Source organism: Camelus dromedarius, chromosome 14 (genome assembly GCF_036321535.1).
Source record: "Camelus dromedarius isolate mCamDro1 chromosome 14, mCamDro1.pat, whole genome shotgun sequence".
Taxonomy (NCBI): Eukaryota; Metazoa; Chordata; class Mammalia; order Artiodactyla; family Camelidae; genus Camelus; species Camelus dromedarius.
This window is the reverse complement of record NC_087449.1, coordinates 13981715-14002037: the sequence shown is the minus strand read 5'-3', so window position 1 is coordinate 14002037 and position 20323 is coordinate 13981715. Positions and strand designations below refer to the sequence as shown.

At 40.4% G+C, this 20323-nt stretch overlaps 1 protein-coding gene across 11 annotated transcripts in view; it reads left to right on the top strand.

The window, feature by feature from the left end:
* ST6GALNAC3 (ST6 N-acetylgalactosaminide alpha-2,6-sialyltransferase 3) overlaps window positions 1-20323 on the top strand; it is a 548516-nt gene that overhangs the window by 351075 nt on the left and 177118 nt on the right. The window contains exon 4 of one of the 11 annotated variants that reach the window (XM_064493445.1): window positions 4671-9370. The exons of 9 other annotated variants lie outside the window; for them this stretch is intronic. In XM_064493445.1, coding sequence (XP_064349515.1) covers window positions 4671-4692 — 22 coding nt within the window. In that variant the 3' untranslated portion in view covers window positions 4693-9370. One more of the 11 variants, XM_010989049.3, reaches the window with a different exon arrangement.

Sequence of the window (20323 nt, the reverse complement as noted above, 5' to 3'; positions counted from 1 at the left end):
ACTATGGAATTCCAGGAGTTTCCAATCAATCTAATTTGACGATAGCAAAAACTATGGAAATTTCTTCTTAACTTTTTAGTAGTTTTGAGTAAATATTTATGAAATAGAGAAAAGAAGGAGAGGATGAAGGAATCAAGAGAGGGAAGAAGGAAGGAAAGGAGATACTCTGGCATCACCCATGAAAAATAATAGTCTTTCCCTGACCACTGTATCTGGAGATGAAGACTCGTTGCCTTTTCTGCCTTAGTAGTATAAAAGAGAAAGCCTCATAACTCATTGATTATTATAATATTATTAGCTAGGTAGTAAAATAATGTTATCTATGCAGGATACAATTATTGTATCTGTTTCTTTTATGTTCCTCTAGTTGTGTGTTGCAATGATTTAGCCTGGGGGTTAGCCCAAACTGTTGGGTTTTTTTTTCTTCTAACAAAAGACTACTGTTGAAAGACTTCTTCCCTGTCTATTGCTGCCCTAACACACTGCATCTCCTCCTGTTTCCTCCTTCATGTCCCCATCATTTACATTTTTGTTACTTTCTTACAGATTTGAGGGATGATATCTAATAGTACAAAACAGTGGATTGTCCCAGGATCCAGCCCAGTTTCTTGGATACTATAGGCGCTCAGTAAATATTGAACGCACTCAGTAAATGTGGAATGAATTCAATTCAGAAACCTTGGGGGGGGGAGAGTCACAAATTTATCAAACAATTCACAAAGAGACATATACCTGGCAGCTAATCCAGTTAACTGTATTAAGGGAAGCTGAATCCAGAACATGCTTTAAATCATTTCTCTTCTTATATAAATTTTTTTTAGTGGCTGGAACACTTGTTTCTTAGTATGTTGCTTAAATGTGACTTGAGCCAGAGAGATTCACAATAAATAACACCAGGAGGCTTATGAATGATGTATAAAGCCCACCAATTTAATGACAGGTGAGGCAGAGGAGAGCAGTTACTTTATTTCAGAACAGCCAAAGCCTTGGCAATGTAATGCCACCATGGGAATACAGAGTGGCCGTGACCAGTTTGTAGTAAACTCCTAGAATGAAAAAAGTTTGAAATGTTCTGACAGGTATGTGATTTTTGTGTGTGTGTTTTACTGGAGCCATTGCTCCAGGTGAGCACTAATGAAAATGGCCCCTCTTGCTTCTGTAGCATTTGCCCAGCGGAGATTATTGAGCCAGCCAAGTGGCATTTCCAGCTTTAATCTCTTTTTACTTGCAGCAAAACTATACTATTTTTTTGGAAACAGGAGCTTTCTTGATTTTTTTTTCTCTCTAAAGCTTAGGTTCCGCAACAAATCAAGCAAAGGGTTTATTGCATGGCTACTGTGTGCCTAGTACTGTGATTCTCTGTGATTGACTTGATAGAAACATATATAATATGGTTGGGTAGAAATGAATCATAGTTCATGGGCAAAAGAGGTTCCAAGTGAAACTAACTGACTGTTGGCATCTAGGGGTGGGACATGAAATGGTAGACAGTCTAACCAAAGACTGGTTTCTTCTCCCACCACATCTATTCCTGCTTTTAAAACCAATCACCCGTTTTTATGCTTATTCGTTAAGTAAAGCTCTTACTATATCAGTCGAGATCCTTTTTATTTGTAAGTTAGATGAAAATTCCAGCTGAAAATGGCTTAAACAACTTAAGAAATTATTATATCACAAACATAAATACACTTTTTTCCGTGTTGTCTATTTTCAAACAGGTTTTTCCCTTGTGCTTACCTAAATCCAATAGAAAAAAATAAATAAATAAAGGGTTTTCTTTTCTGAGAATTTGGATAAAATCTGATCATCTGATCTCTTTAGTTCGAGCTGGGTCACATGTTCATTTCAAGAACTCATCACTGAGGCCAGGGTTTTGCCTGAGTTAACTGTTCTCTCCTGGAGCTGGGATCAGCTGCAAACAGCTGGGTTGAGCATGGGGCAGGGATGATGCTGCTCAGATGCTTTTACCAGAAGCCGCGACTGGATGCTGTAAGCAGATGACAGATATCCACTGTACATACTGATAGCCAGGCCTCGTGTGAGTTATTGATGGAAAGACAAGCATGCCTTGGTTTCTTTCCCTCTGAGAATCTCACCTCTCCAATCTACGTTAATACCCCGTTACCAGTTCACCTTCTTAAGTCAAAGTTTTAATCCTGTCTTACCACTCCTCAGTAATGTTTCTGTCCTTATTACCTATTGATTAAAATACTATTCCTTGGTTAACCTCTTAATCCTGGCAAAAGCAACTGGTCACATATCTGTTAGGCTTTCCTGCCTTTGTGCCTCGGCCCTGGAGCATCTTTCTCCGTGCCTGTCAGTGGTGGTCTGAATCTCTTTCAGGTCCCGTTCAAACGCTGTTCTTATGAAACACCCACAGGGTTCCTTATTCTAATATTTACAGCACTTAACATGAACTGATACTATAGCACTTACCATTTATCTAACACACATTTATCAGGTGCTTGCTGTGTGCTTATAGCTGTTCTAAGTGTTTAAAAATATTTTTCCTACTGTGTGTTATTATTCACGGTGTTCTTGTCTTTTTCTCTAGTGATCTATAAGCTCATTGAAAGTGGGGTTCTTTTTTTTTTAATTTACCATCCTTTGCAGGTGATCAATTTTGATAATTAATAAATATTATTAATGAATGGATTTATGCATATTTATCTCACTCTGTGAGAACTATTTCCTTATTGAAGCTGAATTGTCCCATCTTTGGCTGGTGGAAACGTCATAAAGTTGGTTATTGAGTCTTTTTGACATGTTTCTAGTGGTCTTTGCTTCTTTTATGACAAAGTATGTCAGACTCATCTTGTACATAGTCTGCCCTAACCATTTATCCAAGAAGTCCTGGTTCCTTTTAATAGGAAAAGACAACTCACACTCTTATTTATCTTATCTTATTGCTCATAATGCTTTTCTAACTTCCTAGTCCTCCTTCTTTCATTGTTTTTGAGTAATGTTCATAAAGTGGTGGCTTGCCTTCTAAGATTTCCTGTATCTGTTTCCTTCCTTCATTTTCATCTGGACATTCAGAAAGCGGGATCCTTAAAGGCAGTGATATACCCACCCATCGAGGGCAGTCAGCACGTGCCTTATGAATGAACAAAGGTTCGCCGGTTTGCACATACAGCGAGCACTAGCACGCAAAGCCTAAGCAAGTAGGGCCTGTTTTCTCTCAAATCTCTCTGCACAGAGTAGGGCAACACGCATGCACTTAACATTCAATATACATTTGTTGAAACATTATCTAAATGAGACAGAAATGAAAAATATTCAAATATCTAAGAATGAACTAGTTCCCCTTGGTTTTACATTCTTCATGCTTTTGGCATCATTTTTGAAACTTTTTGTTGTCATTATATTTATTTCCAAACAATTTTTTTAAGAAGTTCTGTTTTCAAACTTGAACAAGATTAAGGGTATTATTTTTTTTAATAAGCGGGACCTTTTTCAATAGCTGCACATGCCAACACTACTGACCAGTTATTAAGAAGCTGAGTTATGAAGTTCTTCTAAAAGCCACAGGGCTTTGCAGGCCCATGTTCTGTGCAGGTGTTAGTAAGAGTATTCAACGGCTCGAGCAAAATTGGTGTTTAACAAGGTAAACGCTTGATTTGTGGGGTCACTTGCAAGTGTAATGAGCCCTTGCCTTTATTTGTGAGTTTGTGATCTGAACTGACTAACATTTCAGATGTTTCCATGTAAAAATGTGTTCTAAAATACATAAGCCATTGAAGAGTTGGAGAAAAGATTCATTTTCTTTATCTCAGCCACGTCAGACAAGGGCAAGGTTTCCCATGGTTTGCCCTCCCAGTTGAGCAAGAGATGGAAAGTCTCTGCCCTCTTTCTTTTCTTTTCAGTTTTATTCTTCCTCTTCCTGAATAATTTGTTAACCACCTTAGATGAGAGCCAAAAGGTATCAATTGAAACTGGCAACTAGCACGGCCTTGGTGATTTTGTGGGATCAGTTTCAGGGAAGCAGTGAAGGCAGAAGCCAGACTGCAGTGGGCTGAACAGCATGAATGGTTGTGTCAATAAAGACTGATGAGTGAGTCCACAGGCTCTGGAGCTGAACTGCCCAAGGTCCAGCCCAAACTCTGAGAGAAAATGAGGTCATAGTCAGATAGGGGGCAAAGTTTAAGAAGTTTATTCCAGATAGGTGATAGATGAATATTTTATATGCTGGAGGAAAAGAAATGGTTCTCAGTGAGTGAGGGGTTGAAGATATAAAAAAGTTAGGGATTGGTTGATGGGATAATATTACAGAAGATGAGGCAGGATGGAACTCAGAGAAGAGGTGGATGGTTGGATCAACCTGGGATAGAAGGGGCTTCTTGTTTTCTAAGGCGGAGTCTAGGGTGAAGTTAACAAGGAGGGGCAAAGTTAAGGATGCATATGTTTGTTGTGGGGAGCCGAAAGTTGAGGGCATTCATGACTAATAGCTGGTTGTCTTTGTGAAATAGGAACAAGCTCATCTGGAGGGAGAAAAGAAGTGGCAGGAGTGAGGAATGGAGTAGGGCTGATAAATGAAGTAGTTGCACAGCAGTAACTTCTGGAGACAAGATGACACCAGCCAGAATGGATAGTCTGACAAAAGGAGTGAGAATTCTGATATGATAAGAAATTGTGCTCACAAAGTGAGACAGTCATGTTTGCTTCCACAGGCGAAACATTTCCAGGGGATGACAAGCCTAAGGGGAACCATTTGAAAGTGACTGTGGTCTACAGTACGAAGTTAAGAATTTAAAATAATTTTCCAACCAAAAAAAAAGATTCTTCACCACAAATAAATTATTGCTTATATCCATACTTTTCTTGATTTATTGCATCATCTTTCTCTTTCTTACAAATTTGCAATGCTATTAGGAAGGTAGACTTCTCTAGTTGGGTTAGATCCTATCCCTGTGCCACCTAATCTGTCCTTGAATATAGTTATGGATATGAAATTCACTTGTATAGGACTGACCATTCTGTTTTAGAGTAGACCGGAATCCATTAACGTGGAAACATAAGTGCTAGACTGTGGATTTTATCTTGTTGTGATGGTCACATAAAAAGCCTTCCCACCCTACGTGCCCTTTGCAATATTATTTTGTCACTTTTCCCATCAAGAAATGGAGTCTGTCCCCTTCCCTTGAATCAGCAGATAAATGGTGGTTATCACTTTAAGCCTCTGAATTTTGAGAGGTCTGTTACGCTGCAGTAAGATGTGAAGGGGTAGAGTCTCAAGGCAGAGGGTCAAATGAAAAGCCCTTGGACATAATCAGGAGATGAGCTGGCAAATATGGAAAGAGAAGTGGGGGAAAATTAGGTGGCCATGTTCAGTGTGACCTGGTGATTGGATGGGGGTGCAGAGGAGAAAATAAAAAAAGATTATTATGAAATGCTACTTCTGGGAAATAATGTTTATCTGGACAGCAGTATGTCTAGATAAAGAACTGGATTCTTGAGGAAGGTAAGTCCAGTTTGCAGTTGTTATTTTTGATGACAGCACAAATTCCCTGTAAACGTGTTCCAGTAGCAGCTAGAGACACAGGCCGAAAACTGAGGACCTAGTCGGGGCTGGAGCTGTTAGTGGTGTCAAACAAAAAGATGCAACCAGCTCTCCTTCCCTCCTGTCCCAGCCTAAAGGGTGTTTTCTGACTTCTCTCTCCCATATTCAGTAGCAAAGGTGGAGCCATCCAGCAGAAGGGAGAAATAAAGAAGAGGGAGAGGTCACATGTGAGGGAAAAAAAGCAACGTAGTGTCCTATGGGATTGCGTCTTACTTTCGTTTCACCTCAGGAAGGCTGCACTGCTTGAGTGAAAATAAGAAACCCAACACACACACTCAACTAAAATGATCATCGTTCAAAACTTCTCCCTTGAAATGAAAATGAGAAACCCTAACCTCAGCTTTTTAAATCACAAAGAAAGGACAAGAGATGCTTTCCTTTTATGGATTATTAAACCTTCAGAAAGGGCGCTTTTGTGTCTTGAGCAGGACGGCTGTGTCTGTGTGCAGGGGAGGAAGCTGCAATCCACTTAGCAGGCAATATTACGACTTCCCATTTGCCAGGTTGCTCAAAAAAGAGTGAAAAATCAAGTATACTGCATCTCTTCTAAGCGAGCCAGTATTGTGTAGAGATTCTATAGTATAAAGATTATTGCCTATGCTCTGCAGTTAGTTAGAATGGACTTCAAATCCTTGTCCCGTCACTACTGAGCATGAGGCTTGGACATGCCATTAACCCCTGTGAGCCTCAGTCCCCTCATCTGTAAAATGAGGAGAGTACCTGGCTCAGGGTGTTGTTTGAAAATCAGTGGAATATTGGATGTGAAGCACTTAATCTGGTAAGGGCCCAGTGGGTGGTTCCTATAGTCATTAGAATTAGTGCTAATTTGTCATTTTTGTCCCATCACTCAGGTAATTTTTCGGAAATGTTTATAACATAAGGAAATACAGTCTGAGTGTATTCAGTCAGTGATTTAAATGTGACGATTGTTTAATATATTATATAATAACAGGTCACTTGTAATGTATATGTATCTGTAAGATTTCCCTCTTAGGGGACAGAGTCTGTTGTTTCACAGAATCTTTGTAAATTTTCAGGCAAACCAAAACTGACATGCTGGTTCCTCCTCATTTCATTATTCATAATTTTGGATGAAAGAAAATAAACAATGTTCTGTTGCAGGATTCGGCAAACTTTTTCTGTGAAAAATGAGACAGTAAATATTTTTGCCTTGCTGGTCACATATGATCTCTATCTCATTTTCTTTTCTGTTATTTTATACAATTCTTTAAAAATATACAAACCATTCTTAGCACATATGAAAACAGGACACTGGTTGAATTTAACCCATAGACTGTCGTTCACAGAACCCTGCTCTAGTGTAAATTTGTATTGTTTGTTACTGGGGTCCTTATGCCAATAAGTATTGAAAAAAAGAATGAGAAAATATTCTGATTCAGACATACATCGGCTTAAATAAGACTGTTAATTGCTTTCCTTGTTGGAACAGGGCCATCATTGAGATGCAATAAGCTTAGGTATGATTTTCAGGACTGGAGACCATTCAGCACATTAGTTCTGAACAACATCCTTGTGCTTTGCACAAATTTCTTTCTCCTCCTCAGAGGAGCAGTTTGGATACAGGGTTTTATGGCATCAGGCACAAGCTGTCATTAAAACCCTAAACTGAAAATCATGTTTCCCTTTATGAAAATGAACAGCTGGTTAGCCCAGACCATTGGCCGCCCTCAGATCTATCTGTGCTGCATGCAAGTAGCTTGAATATCCCTTCACGATGAGGGGTTTGCAGGACATTTTTAATCAACCAGTGGAAGGGAAATCCTCATCAGTGGTTAGTGTCTCTTTCAGCTTCTGCACCTGCCTTGGCTCCTGTCTCTCTGTGGACCCAGGAGAGAAATATTCTCCTGGAAGCCATGATCTAGGATTATCCTGAGCTTTTCTTTTCTGACTTGTGTTCCAAGATGCTTTCTCAGAAATACCAGTAGTGTCTTTCTCACTTCTCTTTGTCCTATCTTTCTACTTTCCATTGACTACAAAGAGAAAAAGGAGAAATATTTTTAAGTACTCCAAAATATTGTCTCATGTTTTAATCAAGCCTATTTTTGGTGAATCCAATATTTTATGTTAAAAGAGGCAGATGGAATTGTGACCCACTGTCTGAGTGGCACCTTAGCTGAGGTCCTGGTCCTGTGGGAGCCAGGCTAGACCAGCAGAGTGCCCTTGGGCTGGCTTGATCTTGGTAAAACATAGAGCCTGGAGCAGATTAGGGCAAGCAGCTTCTTTTGTTCCTTTTACCCTTAGCCTACACTGAACCCAGGCCTTTGGCATCATGCACATCTGATAGGGGATGAAGGCTGGCTCAGGAAGAGCACGTTTATCAGGGAAGAGAAACAGCTCAAGGTGGAGAGAGCCTGAGCACACTTGTCCTACTGCGTACGACAGAGCTGGCTCGGTCTGCCTCTCCCAGCTTTCTTGGGGCCCTTTGCTCTATCTATTCTCAAGGCGAAAGTCACACCAAAAGACAGAACACGCTCCAACCTCCACTCACCGCTTCATTCAGTCATTCATCCACCCAACACAGATTTATTGAGTAGTTCTCATGTGCCAGACATTCTCCTAAGTACAAGCGACAAAGAATGAACATGAAAGACAAGGTCTCTCATCATTTTACTCCATACCTTGTTCTGAAGATACTGCTCTTTCATGGGCTCTGTCCTTTATCACTTGTGTTCAGCATTGGAAGCCTACATGAGCCTGTGGCCAAGGAAGATGTCTTTGAACCAGACTAATCCATAGCATGGTCCTTTTTGGAAGGGTCTGTAGAGGGGAGTGGTGAACAGGGAGCTGTGGCTGCTTCTTCCTGCAGGCCCTGCTACTCACTGTGGAGGATGATCTCTCATTCTTACCCTCTCTGCGTGTTTCACCCCCTAACCTCATCTGATCCTATTCTGTTTCTCTGGTCTGGGCTAATTTCCTTTTAAACTGCATGTCATGTGGTCAAAAGTTATTTTGTTTGGGGTAGGGAAGTTTCTTCACTGGATGTAGACCACCTGTCTTGCGCTTTTGCAAGCACATCCTTTTCTGATTTCTGGAGGCCCTTTTGGTTTACTTTCTCAGGAAATTTTTTGGAATCCCAGGTAAAACCAATACCAGTCCCATGTTTGATATGCAGGCTTTTCTGTTATGGCTGATCTATTATAGGTAATTTCTAGAAAGACTTCAACTCCTCAGTGAAGTCAGGTTCCTTGCTATACAGCCCAGTATCTCTAGCTCCCTTCAGACAAAGGATGGGCTTTTAATACCCATGAGAGAAGATGACATGAAATGAACAGGAAATGTTTTTCCTGCTCTAAGATGAAGATACTCCCAGCACCATTATTTTCCCAGCCATGTGGCTCTAGGTTTCTTTTCTCTGGTTGACTTTCTTCTCTGTATGGTCAGATTTGTGTCTGTAGCCCTTTCTCTTGTTCACTAATTCATAATACCCTCCCCAGCACAGTATCGATATGCTTAAAATGTTGTTCTGGAGACATACAGCAGAACTGAAACACTGCCCACTCCACACAGATCTTCATATCATCAGAAAAGCTTACTCCAGGAAATCAGTTTTGGAGGGGGTTATTGGAATGTAGAGACAAAGTCAACATTCTTCTTTTTTCCCCCAACTTCACATAACATCATACAATCAAACAAGATCCTGGCTACCCCTCCTTGGCCTGTAAGGACTCCCCTGAGTTTCTGAGTGTCAAACACTATTATCCAAATTATCATTTTACTGGTCAATCCACCTGTAAAAAAAAATCACATTTTTTAACATAACTTACTGACCTGAAGTACTGATGTTGTCTGTAGTTGTTGGTTAATAAAAGCAACAAAACTGACAGCTCCTACGTCTATAATTAAATGTGTGAAACTAACAAATAGAAGTAATAGAGAAAGATATTTTTTTTTCTTTACTGGGTCATGTTGTGACATCAATTTGTATTAAATAACAAGAGTGAGAATTTAGAGGATTTGCTTTTCATTATGGTGCAAATTAACATTCAACTACCGATCCAAAATAGATTTGCATAAGAGTTACCACTATCAATAAACATTTAGAATTCATTTTACCCAGATAAATTAGAGTCTCTAGTGATAACAGGCAGGACTTATCTTCTGTGTTTCTGAAAAAAAGATAAAAATAATAGCTCTTTCTTATAACTGGATCTTGAGATTGGACACAAGCCTTGTATGTGTGGCTTTCTATATCTGTTCTTAAGTTTCTTTTGAGTGAATTGAATACTTCATGAAACAAAGAAAATAGGATGGAATTCAAAGATGATGTTGGATAGACAAAGATTAGGAAAGCACGGTAAAAAATACTAAAATGTCACCTAGTCTGTTCCACTGCATGGGATACACAGTACCTCTAGCCGCTGTCACACCACTGATGTCTGAGGAAGAAGGAGGAAAAAAATCCTCCTGTAATCTGTTTAAGAGTTTCCTCAGCCCTACCCCAAATACTAGTCATTCAAACTCTATAGCAGTAAAGTCTTATGTGTGTACACAGCTTAAAATAACATAAAGCTTAAATAACATGTTAGAGATAATAAAGGTAATGATAAAAGGTAATCGCTCCCTTTTTTATTACCCTGCAAATATAGTATATAACAGTAACAGTAATCAAAACATCATATAGTGAGTGTTTAAATGGGCTAGACACTCTTCTGAGTCCTTTTTTTGACATTATTTCAATACTATCCATTGGTATTATCTATAAAGAAATAGAGACCTAGAGAAGATAATTTGCCCATTTTCACAATTTGTAAGGGACAGAGCTTGGATTTACATCCTCTGCTCCAAGCTCTCACTTTTAACCCTTCGGATGCTACATCATCATATGTATCACATATACATATATTTCTGTTGTAACTGCGAATCTGTTGAAAAACTCTGGTTAGGTCCTCTGTGAGTTTTCTCATCTCTGGATTAATTATATCCAATTTCTAACATTTTGTCATAGCGTCATGTTCTAACATTAGTCACTAACAGAGATGTATGGTGTACTGTTATTTTAAATCCACATACATCAAGAAAATAGGCCTAATTGGAGAAAATTAAGGTAGTTGCAGCTTCCTGATGATTAAGCACACGAATTTGTTGCTAGAGCAAGTTGTAGAATTTTCTGAATATCTGAAAGAACAGCACAAATAAGGTTTTAACAAACTAATTTGGACCCCAATTTCCTGATTTTGTAAAATGAATGGTTCAGAGTAGGTGATCTCCTGTGGGTCTCCCCCCAACCTAACATCCCGCAGATCTGTAACCTCAGGAGTGGACTGGATGTTCCAAGGTCCTTTTTGGGCTTCTGTTTTTGTGCTTGAATGATTCTTGACTCTCTTTGGTTCTGCTCCACATTCTTGAGTCTCTTTCAAATGGAGATCTCATAAGAGCCGTTATTTAACAGCATCCCCGATGCACAATGTACAGAATTAAATACAACTGTGTATTTAGGACTTCAGCCATCATATTTCATCAGCACTGTGCTCGTTCTCCTGTTTGATCAAGGTTAAACAACAAGATGATATTTCCTCATTGGGTAGCGTTTTAAAGTGCATTGTGTATGTGACAGATGGGATCTTATAAATGCATTAAGCGTGCTTATTTTAATATCTAAGCATATGCAAAAGTTCTAGAAATATTTTACATGCAAATGTCTGGGGCTCTGCAAGGGCCTATAATAGAAATCCATACTCTGACTTCAAAGCTTTAGTCCTGACAACTAATCACTTGGCCATTTCCAAATCAAATTTCTTCAAACAAATCAAAGGCGTTTGTCCTACCCAAGAACCAAGTTCTGTGGCAAGTTTGACATTTTAAAATCAAGCTGCTTATTGAGATATTCATGCACTGAAAAAGGCACCTAGAATTTCTTTCAAGGGATGAGAAACACCTTTTTTCATGCTCCAATAACTCAGAAATTTGTCAAAGAGAATTTTATCAAATTTTCTTCACACACTCGCACACAAAACTCACCTTTGCAGTAAGAGCTAGCATGCGGAAATGCAGCCCAAGAGAGCTTTCATTTTCTGAAAGGTTATGAGCCCCTGAGATTTCACTTCTTTCTGAGTCATAATCACTGTGTTGCTTCTGAGTTGTTAACAATAACACTGATTAAGAGGAAAACAGAGGAGATATCCCACATGCCAATATTAAATGGCTTCACAAAGTAGGAATATTTTAACCACAGCATTTGTAGTGAGTAGAATAAAGTGCCCAATTTCCCAGGGAGCAGAGCAGAAAAGAAATGAAGAGAATGGTCATGATAAATAGCTAACCTTTATCCAGGCCTTCCTGCATGCAAGGAAATGCGCCAGTTCCTTCACGTGCATTGTCTCATTGAATCCACTCAACAGCTCTCCAAGGAGGCACTTTTACTATAGTATTTCCACCCCTGAGGAAAATGAGGTTCAGAGGAATTAAATAACTTGACTGGAGTCACCTAGACAAAATTCAGATAGGGTTCGTTCCAAGCCTGTGTTCTTAATTGCTAAGAAAGCGGTAAAACAGGAAGCCCTGACAAGAAGAGGTAGCTAAGGAACAGGAAGACCAGGGTGGGCTTCCCGTGGACACTTCTCCAGAGCCCCCATCCCAGAGCATATGGGCTGGCCCAGAGCCAACACTTAATAACTACTTACTGAATGAATGACTGCATAAATGAATGCAAGGCAATGTAAGGCAATTTACGAGGCATTCTTGCCTTTGGCCCCCGTACTCCCCCAGCCATCCATTCTAGCCCATGCTAACACCTGCCATGTGTCCGTGATTCTGTAACACCACCTGGCTCCTGCTTCCAGAACCAGTGCTACACACGTTTGTGAAGACAGCAAAGTGCCTGTTTGGCGCCTCTGCCCCTTCTTGTTCTTTGCTGGGTCTGCTGTTTCCCCAGCCCACGCTGCCCTTTATGCAGGCCAGGAGCTGGCCTGAACTCAGCAGGCCCAGGCAAATTCCACTCATGGGCTGTTTTGCAATCATCTTTCTTCTGCTTTCTCATCCTCCCCAGTCAAAATTTCAAGCTTTCTGAGAACAATTGTTTGTTTGCTTATCTGTCTTCCCCTTTTGAACAGTGAGATCTGTAAAGACAGGAGCTGCATCATTGTTATATCTCCACTGCCCATCATGGTACCTGGAAGGAAGCAGTTGTTTTGTCAGCACTAAATTAGTGACTGGATGGGTGGTGAATGGATGAATGCTTTCCATGGCAACCCTTGCTTATCAAGATTGCAGGGAATTGGAAACTACCACCATTAATAATTACTATTACAATGTATTTATTTGGAAGTATTGCTACAGGAAGCTTTATGGTTTCCAGAGCTGCTGGTGTGTGTGTTTGCATGTGTGTCCATCCATATATATATGGGAAACTAACTTGTTATTCATTTATTCAATGAATAAATGTTTGTTGAGTACCTACTATATGCCAGGACTGTTCTAGCCATTGTAGTATATTATTGCTGATTATTATACAATCAAGTGCAAATTTTGTTTTCTACCATCCTTTTACTTTTTTTTTTTTTTTTTTTTTGGAAAGGGATTCTTTTTCTCTGCTCCTGGATGAAAATTCTAGTAGGCTCCATAATTCCTCTGCTCACTCATGGGTAAAACGGTTCTAAAATGCCTTAAAGTCACAAACACAGTCTCAATTCAGTAACTGTGATTTCCAGTTCTATGGAATAATCAAAACTCTGAACTTGAGTTAAGGTTCAGTCTTCTCACCTGCCCCAGGTGCAGCCGTGCAGTCCGAGAAGGGCCCATGGGCTTAGGCCCTTTCTCTGCTCTCCTTTGCTCATCTCTTTCCTCACCTTATAACTGCTGTTTCAGATCACCTCAGCTCAGGCTTGGATGAGATGGGAGGGAAGTTAAGGGGGCAGTACCTTAGCTCCACTTGCTATTAGTTTTCTGAGTCTGGCAGGTGGTTCAAGGTGACCTGCCTGGTTGAGGCAGGTTTCGTGGGCCCTTCAGAGGTTCCCCCTTGCCCCTTCTTCTGGACCCTTATCCTAAGCATGTTCTTAAGCATATTCTAGTCTAGATGGTCTCCTGTGGCTCTTTTCTCAGCCCTTAGGAGCTGGAGGGTACATATCCGTGGTGTGAGTCTTCTAGGCAGACTTCTTAGGGATAATGTAAGAAAACCCCACACTTCTCTCTCTATCCCATGTGAACCTCATCTGCTCCATGGGAAACATTCATATCCCTCCCTTGGTTGACTCGGAGAGGGCAGCCTGGTTAGTCACGGGTTAGTTAGGCACGAGTCTTCTCTAACTCCTGACCGGGAAACACAGCCTACGGATCTCCCAGTGATGGTTTGAAGATCCCCTCACCAGACTTGGGGTAGAAGCGGGGAGAGAGATTCAGCAAAGCCAGAGCTTTCTGATGAAATTCCTTCACCCCTTTTCTCCCTTGCTCTGCACTCTGGACCCTCTCAGATTCTCAGAGTGGGGATTAAATTCTAGGATCAAAGAACTGTTTTTTGAAAATCTGGACATGATGGGTTGGCCTTAGAAGTTCTCATCTATTTTATGTTGCTGTCTCTGTAGAGACTTCAATTTTTTTAGCATAATATTATATAGTATATATATTTATATATGTATATAGTGTGTATATTGTAAGTGCCTTGAAAACTGATGACTTGTGGACTATAATAATAAAATTATTTTGTCACCTCTCTCTTTAAAGTATTTTCAGTTTCTTTTCCACCACTGCATGAAACCTCAGCTTGGCTATACCCATGAGTTTTCTGATATTTCTTAAGTAATAAAAAATATTCTGGTCACTTTAGGTAACAAAATACTATCACAGTTTGGTACTTGAAATGTCCAGTCCCGTGTAATAGTCAAACCTGCCAACTTCATTCAAAATTACAGCCACTGTCTGTGCTCCCAGTGGGCCCACAGCCTGAAAATGTGATGCATTTGGTTTCTTTTCCACTCTTGCTTCTCTCCGCACTAGCCTGCTGCTATTTATAGACCATTTGGAATTGGAGCAAGAGGTAAGGCGGAGAGGCAAGCTCTTAAAGGGCCACTTCTGCTACAGGCTGGCCTCATGCCCCCTGGGCCTGGCCGATTAACACTCTTCCTCACGGAACACTTTCATGGGTTCTTGGGACTCCCCACGGCGCTCAGTGATGGGAACCACTCAAGTGCACAGTTCTCCTGATACAGGTGATGATTCATTTCCCTTTGAGGGTAAAAGGTCCACCCCCAGCTTCTATTTGGGGAGTTTTCCCATCTCAAAGGCCCTATTGAATACAATGGGACTAACACAACCTTATTCTGGTTCCTTTGTTTACATGGCGTATGTTTAATCTAAGGTGCATGCTCTTACAACTTTTGCCCTAGGAAACTCTGAGAGACACTTCTCAGATCATTGTTGCTACTGGATGTTGGATGCCAGTTCACTACATGTCCCATACAGGGGACACAGACCAAGTTTCCAAGTGGTCTTGTCAAAGTTTCTTTCACTTGATTGGATGTGAAGGGGTAAACACCCCTTTGGGGAAGGCTCTTGCTGAAGAAGTTCCCACTCAAATTCCTGCCTCAAACCTCTTATATTCTGCATAGCCAACTCACTTAAGATTATGTGGTTGGTTTTAGTTGTCTCCTTTTCAAATCCAGGAGGCTCGTTTATCTCATAAATCATTTTGGTATCTTATCTACAAAAGCTGAGTGTTCAACCAAAACTTCCAATTTGACATCTTGATACGAGTATACAATTTAATGTATACAACTATCCCATGGCATTTGCAGCATAAATTATTATTCCTATTTGATGAGTAAACTAAGGTTCAGACAAGTTAGTAACCTGCACTGTGGCTAGTTAGGGTTTCTCGTTCCATGATCTTTGCTCTTTCCCTCCCAGTGAGTTAACTCATTGCCCTTCTAAGAATGGACTGGAGGCCCAGTGAGTTAATAAATAGGAATAATTTTATTGGTGTTCTATAGGCCTACAGAATTACCAAGAGATCCTTACACTGAGTAAATAAAACACATAATTAATGGGAAGTAAAATAAAATAGTAGATTTAATGATGCTTTAGAATAAGTAGGCTTAAGTGAGAAAAAGAGTCTTACATCAAAAGGAAACCAAAATACAGACCTAAAAATAAGAGCTTAGTAAAAATTAAAAAGAAAAAACATTATCTATTATTGCAAACTAGATACCTGATTATTGGATAATAAAAGCTTAGAGTGATTTGAAAGAAAACTGATTTGCAGCCACGTGTCACAAACACTAAGTCACACCCATACTATACAAAGTGTCTTAGGAAACCAAACTACCCACCGTGTTGTAACACCATGATAATACAAGGAAATAGTTATGCAAACCTAATTTGGGCATGAAAGTAGTCCATGGTATAGGACCACCTAGAGTACAGTATAAGCCACCCCCAAGGAAACCCTGAGCTGGAATCTAGATGAGCTCAAGAGAATGCAGAAGGGGGAGATTTGCATGGGGTGGTAAATACATATGTAAGAGTAGTAAGCACAGGAGTTTGAGAAGTTTTGGGTTACTGCACATCTGATGCAGAGTAATGTCAGTATAATGTCATTCATCAGCCATGTTTCATCACCTGTTCCACCAACTAGCTGATTTTCCTGCAAGGAGAGTCACCCTGGTGCCCTGGGATTGTCTATAACCCTATTCGCTTACTTCCCCCTGAAGGCTGGGCCTGTGAGGGGATGGGCTGGGTATGTGGAGCGGAGAGTTGACATTGTCTTAAATTTGTTGACTTTTTTCTAAAATACCAGTAGACCTACTTTTATATATCATTTTATTCCATATTAAGTTCAATTTTAGATTGTTTTCAATTGCTTATATCATTCAGCAACTTTTCAAAACTGAATGCTGTCATTGGAAGTAAAGAATATCTGTTATAAAAACTATTGTGCTGGAAGTTTTTCAGGTGGCTCGAGAGGTAGATTGTGCCATCTAGATCTGGCGAAGTCTGAAAGACTCAGGGCATGGGGCACACCTAGAGAGGCGGAGAGAAACTGACAGGGGGACAACACTAGAAAACTGACTTTGGAGTGGGACTTGTACAGCAAGAGAATTTAGGGGGTACCAGAGGTAGAAAGATGATTTTAGTTTGAAAGAAAGACGGAAACTACAGCTGTCACCTCGTCAGCTCCCTGGTGTCTCTGCTCAAACCTACCTTTTACTCCCGATTTTCTGTTAATATCTCTTAAATATTGGTTCCTGATTTTGATTATTTCTCAAATGTGCCCTGTTATTTTGAAAGCTTCTAGTTTTCTAAAATGTGAGCCTTTCTGAACTGACCAAAAGGAATACCTGTGTCCCTGCTTTGAATGAGATAACATATATAGGTGTGTTTCCAGCTTTTCAGAATAAAAGACAGTGCAAACATTTGGTATCAGTTCTGTCTTTTTATTGTATGGTGTATTCTGATTTCAAAACAGGTTTAACATGTATTGTTTATTTATTTGGCCCACATTGTTCTTTTACCATGTGTGTTAAAAGAAGAGATGTTGGATTTGGTCATTCAGAACTTTTCAAATTGACAGCAGATTACCATGAATCTGCACAATCTGAAAATCTTGCATGGGTGCAGGGCCATTTCCTCAGAGCGTATGAGCAGGTGCATGTAGCTGTCCCACTCCTCCAGATCTGCCCCTCTTTCTTACCAGATCTCCTTTTTCATCTCTGCCCAGGCCCTTAGTAGGGTCTATGTTCATATCTCTGTAAATCTCTGCAGCTCTATGGTGTTTTTCACATAGTAGAATATCCGTCAAAATGTCTTGGTGTTTATCACAACCTAGACTCAATCTTGGTGGTAGGATTTCTGAACACAGCTCTAGTTCCATTTTCTGAATACATTTCCCATCCATTTTGAGGCCTAAGTGGGATCTCAATCACTTCCTATGCTTTCTAGGACCCATACCAGCTTAAATATCTACTGTCTCATTTCTGACATTCTACTGGAGAATCCTGTTTTTACGTCAAGTTGTTTTTCTTTCTTGGAAGAAATTTTGGTCCTGTCAAGTCTCTTGAATTAAGTTTTCTAATCGATTTGTTCATTTACAAACACTCATTGGGCCTGTGTTAGAATTCTTCAGAGAAACACAGCCAAAAGGATAGAATATATATATACGGTTTATTATAAGGAATTGGCTCTCGTGATACAGAGGCTGACAAGTCCCAAGATCTGCAGTTGGCAGATGGGAGACCCAGGAGAGCCAATAATGTGTAGCTCCATTCCAAGGGCCTACAGGCCCAAAGCCCGAGAAGAGCCAATATTGAATACAAAGACAGGGGGAGTTTCTTCTTACTCACAAGAGGATCATTCTTTTATTTCTGTTCAGCCCTTCAACTGATCAGATGGGGCCCACCCACATTAGGGTGATTGAAGTGGGCAGTCTGCTTTACCCAGTCTACTGATTTATGTTCAACCAAATTTGGGGGCACCCTGAGGCCTGGTCAAGTTGACACATAAGATTAACCTTCACAGAGTGCATGTATTGTGTGTGTGCTAGGTACTTACTTAATAAACATTTTTACTAGTGTTAGAAAGTGGAGTGAATAAATACTCCTTCTGAATAACAGAAGGAGTTAATTTTGCTATTGTTAGAGAAGGGTGCTAAAAATCACAGTATACTTGTCATAATATTGTTGCATATGAATTAGTCAGGTGCTTAGGGGAGAATTTCTTTCTCTGGTTGGAAGCTATGCTATGGCTGCCTTTATAATCTCAAACAATGATGTGAAAAGTCTTGCGTATTTGTCAGGTTACATAATGCTATGTACTGTAACAATCAGTCCCTGTATTATACTAGCTTAATAAAAAAAATTATTTCTCACATCACAGTCTGATAAAGGTCAGGAGACTTTCAGGTAACTCACCTCCAAGTTGTAATATACATATGTTTAAATATGGATTTTTAAATCAACATGTATCTCACTGTACTTAGAAAAGGAAAGAGACATGAAGTCAATTCCAAAAATTTAATTGATTACTGGCTCCTGTGCGCTAGAAGCTGCATTAATCTTGGACAAATAATTTTTCTTCATTGATGATCTCTGTGGAACCCAGTGGGAAAGGACTACAAGTTAAGAGTAAATTCAACTTTTAAAACATTTTGTTTTTTGTCTCCCTTAGCAGGGAATTTTGGAAATAGGGACTTGTTAGGCTGTATCAGAGGGAACCCTCCAACGGAGTTTTAGATTCAAGTACCAAACTGTCCACATCCTGCTGGGTAACCTAGGCAAATAAGTTGGCTACTCGGTGCCTTAGTTTCCTAATTTGAAACTTAGGATTTTGGCCACACAGATATTTCTAAGATCACTTCCAAATCAAAATTTCAACTATTCTAATTGGACAACCATCTCTTTAATGTTTAAAGATGCGTTCTACTTGGAAGTGAGGGGAGGAAGTGGAAAGATGTGAAATGGGTCCTCGTCCATACGAAATAATCCATCTGAGATGTAGACAGACCTTTAAGTCTATGAAGAACTAGCTTTGGTCCAAAGAGTGCTTTGTACAAGCAACACTGAGTTCACAGGTCTTGTTTGCAGAGTAATTAGCTGCCTATTAGCCGTAATGTGCCAGAGACAGCTGGAAAAGCTGGGGCAAAAGGCAGCTCTGTAACTCTGTCACTATCACAGAGGGATGTGGAGGACTCACACCAGGCATTCTGGCTTCTGGTTTGATTTCATTTCTGGATTAGACATCCTCATTTTAACCTTTATTCATTGTTTCAATTTGTTAGCATTGTTATATCTGCGCTTCACACAGAATGCAGATTTGCTCAAATGAATTCCCAGGAACTTGTAGCAGGAGCACTTAGAAGCATCCTGGGCAGACCCCAGCTGTGTCTTACATATGCACACTGTTCTCAAGGAGTCATACAGACACTGAGCCACCCCACCCCTTACCACACCACTACAACCCCAAGAGAAGCCACCCATCTCCAGAGGTTTCCTTTCCTGTGAAGCAAGAGGTACAATTAAATTAGGTCCCAGCAGTGAAGTTTCCTTAATGATGATGAGCCAAAACTAATTGTATTGATTTGTTTATCACTGGCTTAGGAGGCCTATCAAACAAATGGACTGAGACTATTTCCATATTCTTATCTGTTGGGTAAATGAGAAACAAATGACCTCTCCATATGTCTGCATCCTGAAGTCACTGCCCTTTAAGGCTGACTGCTCTGTGGCCTCAGGTGGGAGCTTTCTCCAGCGCTGGGGCCATTCTGCCATCTGCCTTCTTCACATGGGTGAAGAACTGAAAAGTTTGGTATTTGTTCCTTTATTTTTAATTTATTTGGGGGGATTCATTTTTTAACAATTACAATTTGAAACCTCGCCAGAGGTACCAGATGGTCTGCTTTCTTCAGGGGACCTAGTCAGGAGCATTAATAACTGTAATTTAGGATTCTCTGAGGAAGGGGAGCTACAGTATCTGGAAGGGTAGGAAATGAGGAGTCACTGACACCACATGAATTCAAAGAAAGGGACTCTCCAGGTCCTGGTTGGGGGTGAGGTGTACCTGTGGGCAGCCTTGCGGGGGGGGGGGGGCAGAGGTGGGCCGGGGGATGGAAGTCTGTTGTCCCTGTGCCTGTTGCGTCTCCTTGGTCTTTGAGAGCAGAGCCCATTGCCCAGTCTGTTGCTCCACAAAGAAGAGAAATGAAGAGGATGAGAGGAGGGCTCTGAAGAGGGCCACGGTCATGTCCAAGGCTGGAAATTCTGGGCCCCAGTGGAAGAGGGTGAGAGAAATGGTATTGCTTAACTTCAAAAACATGAAGCCAAA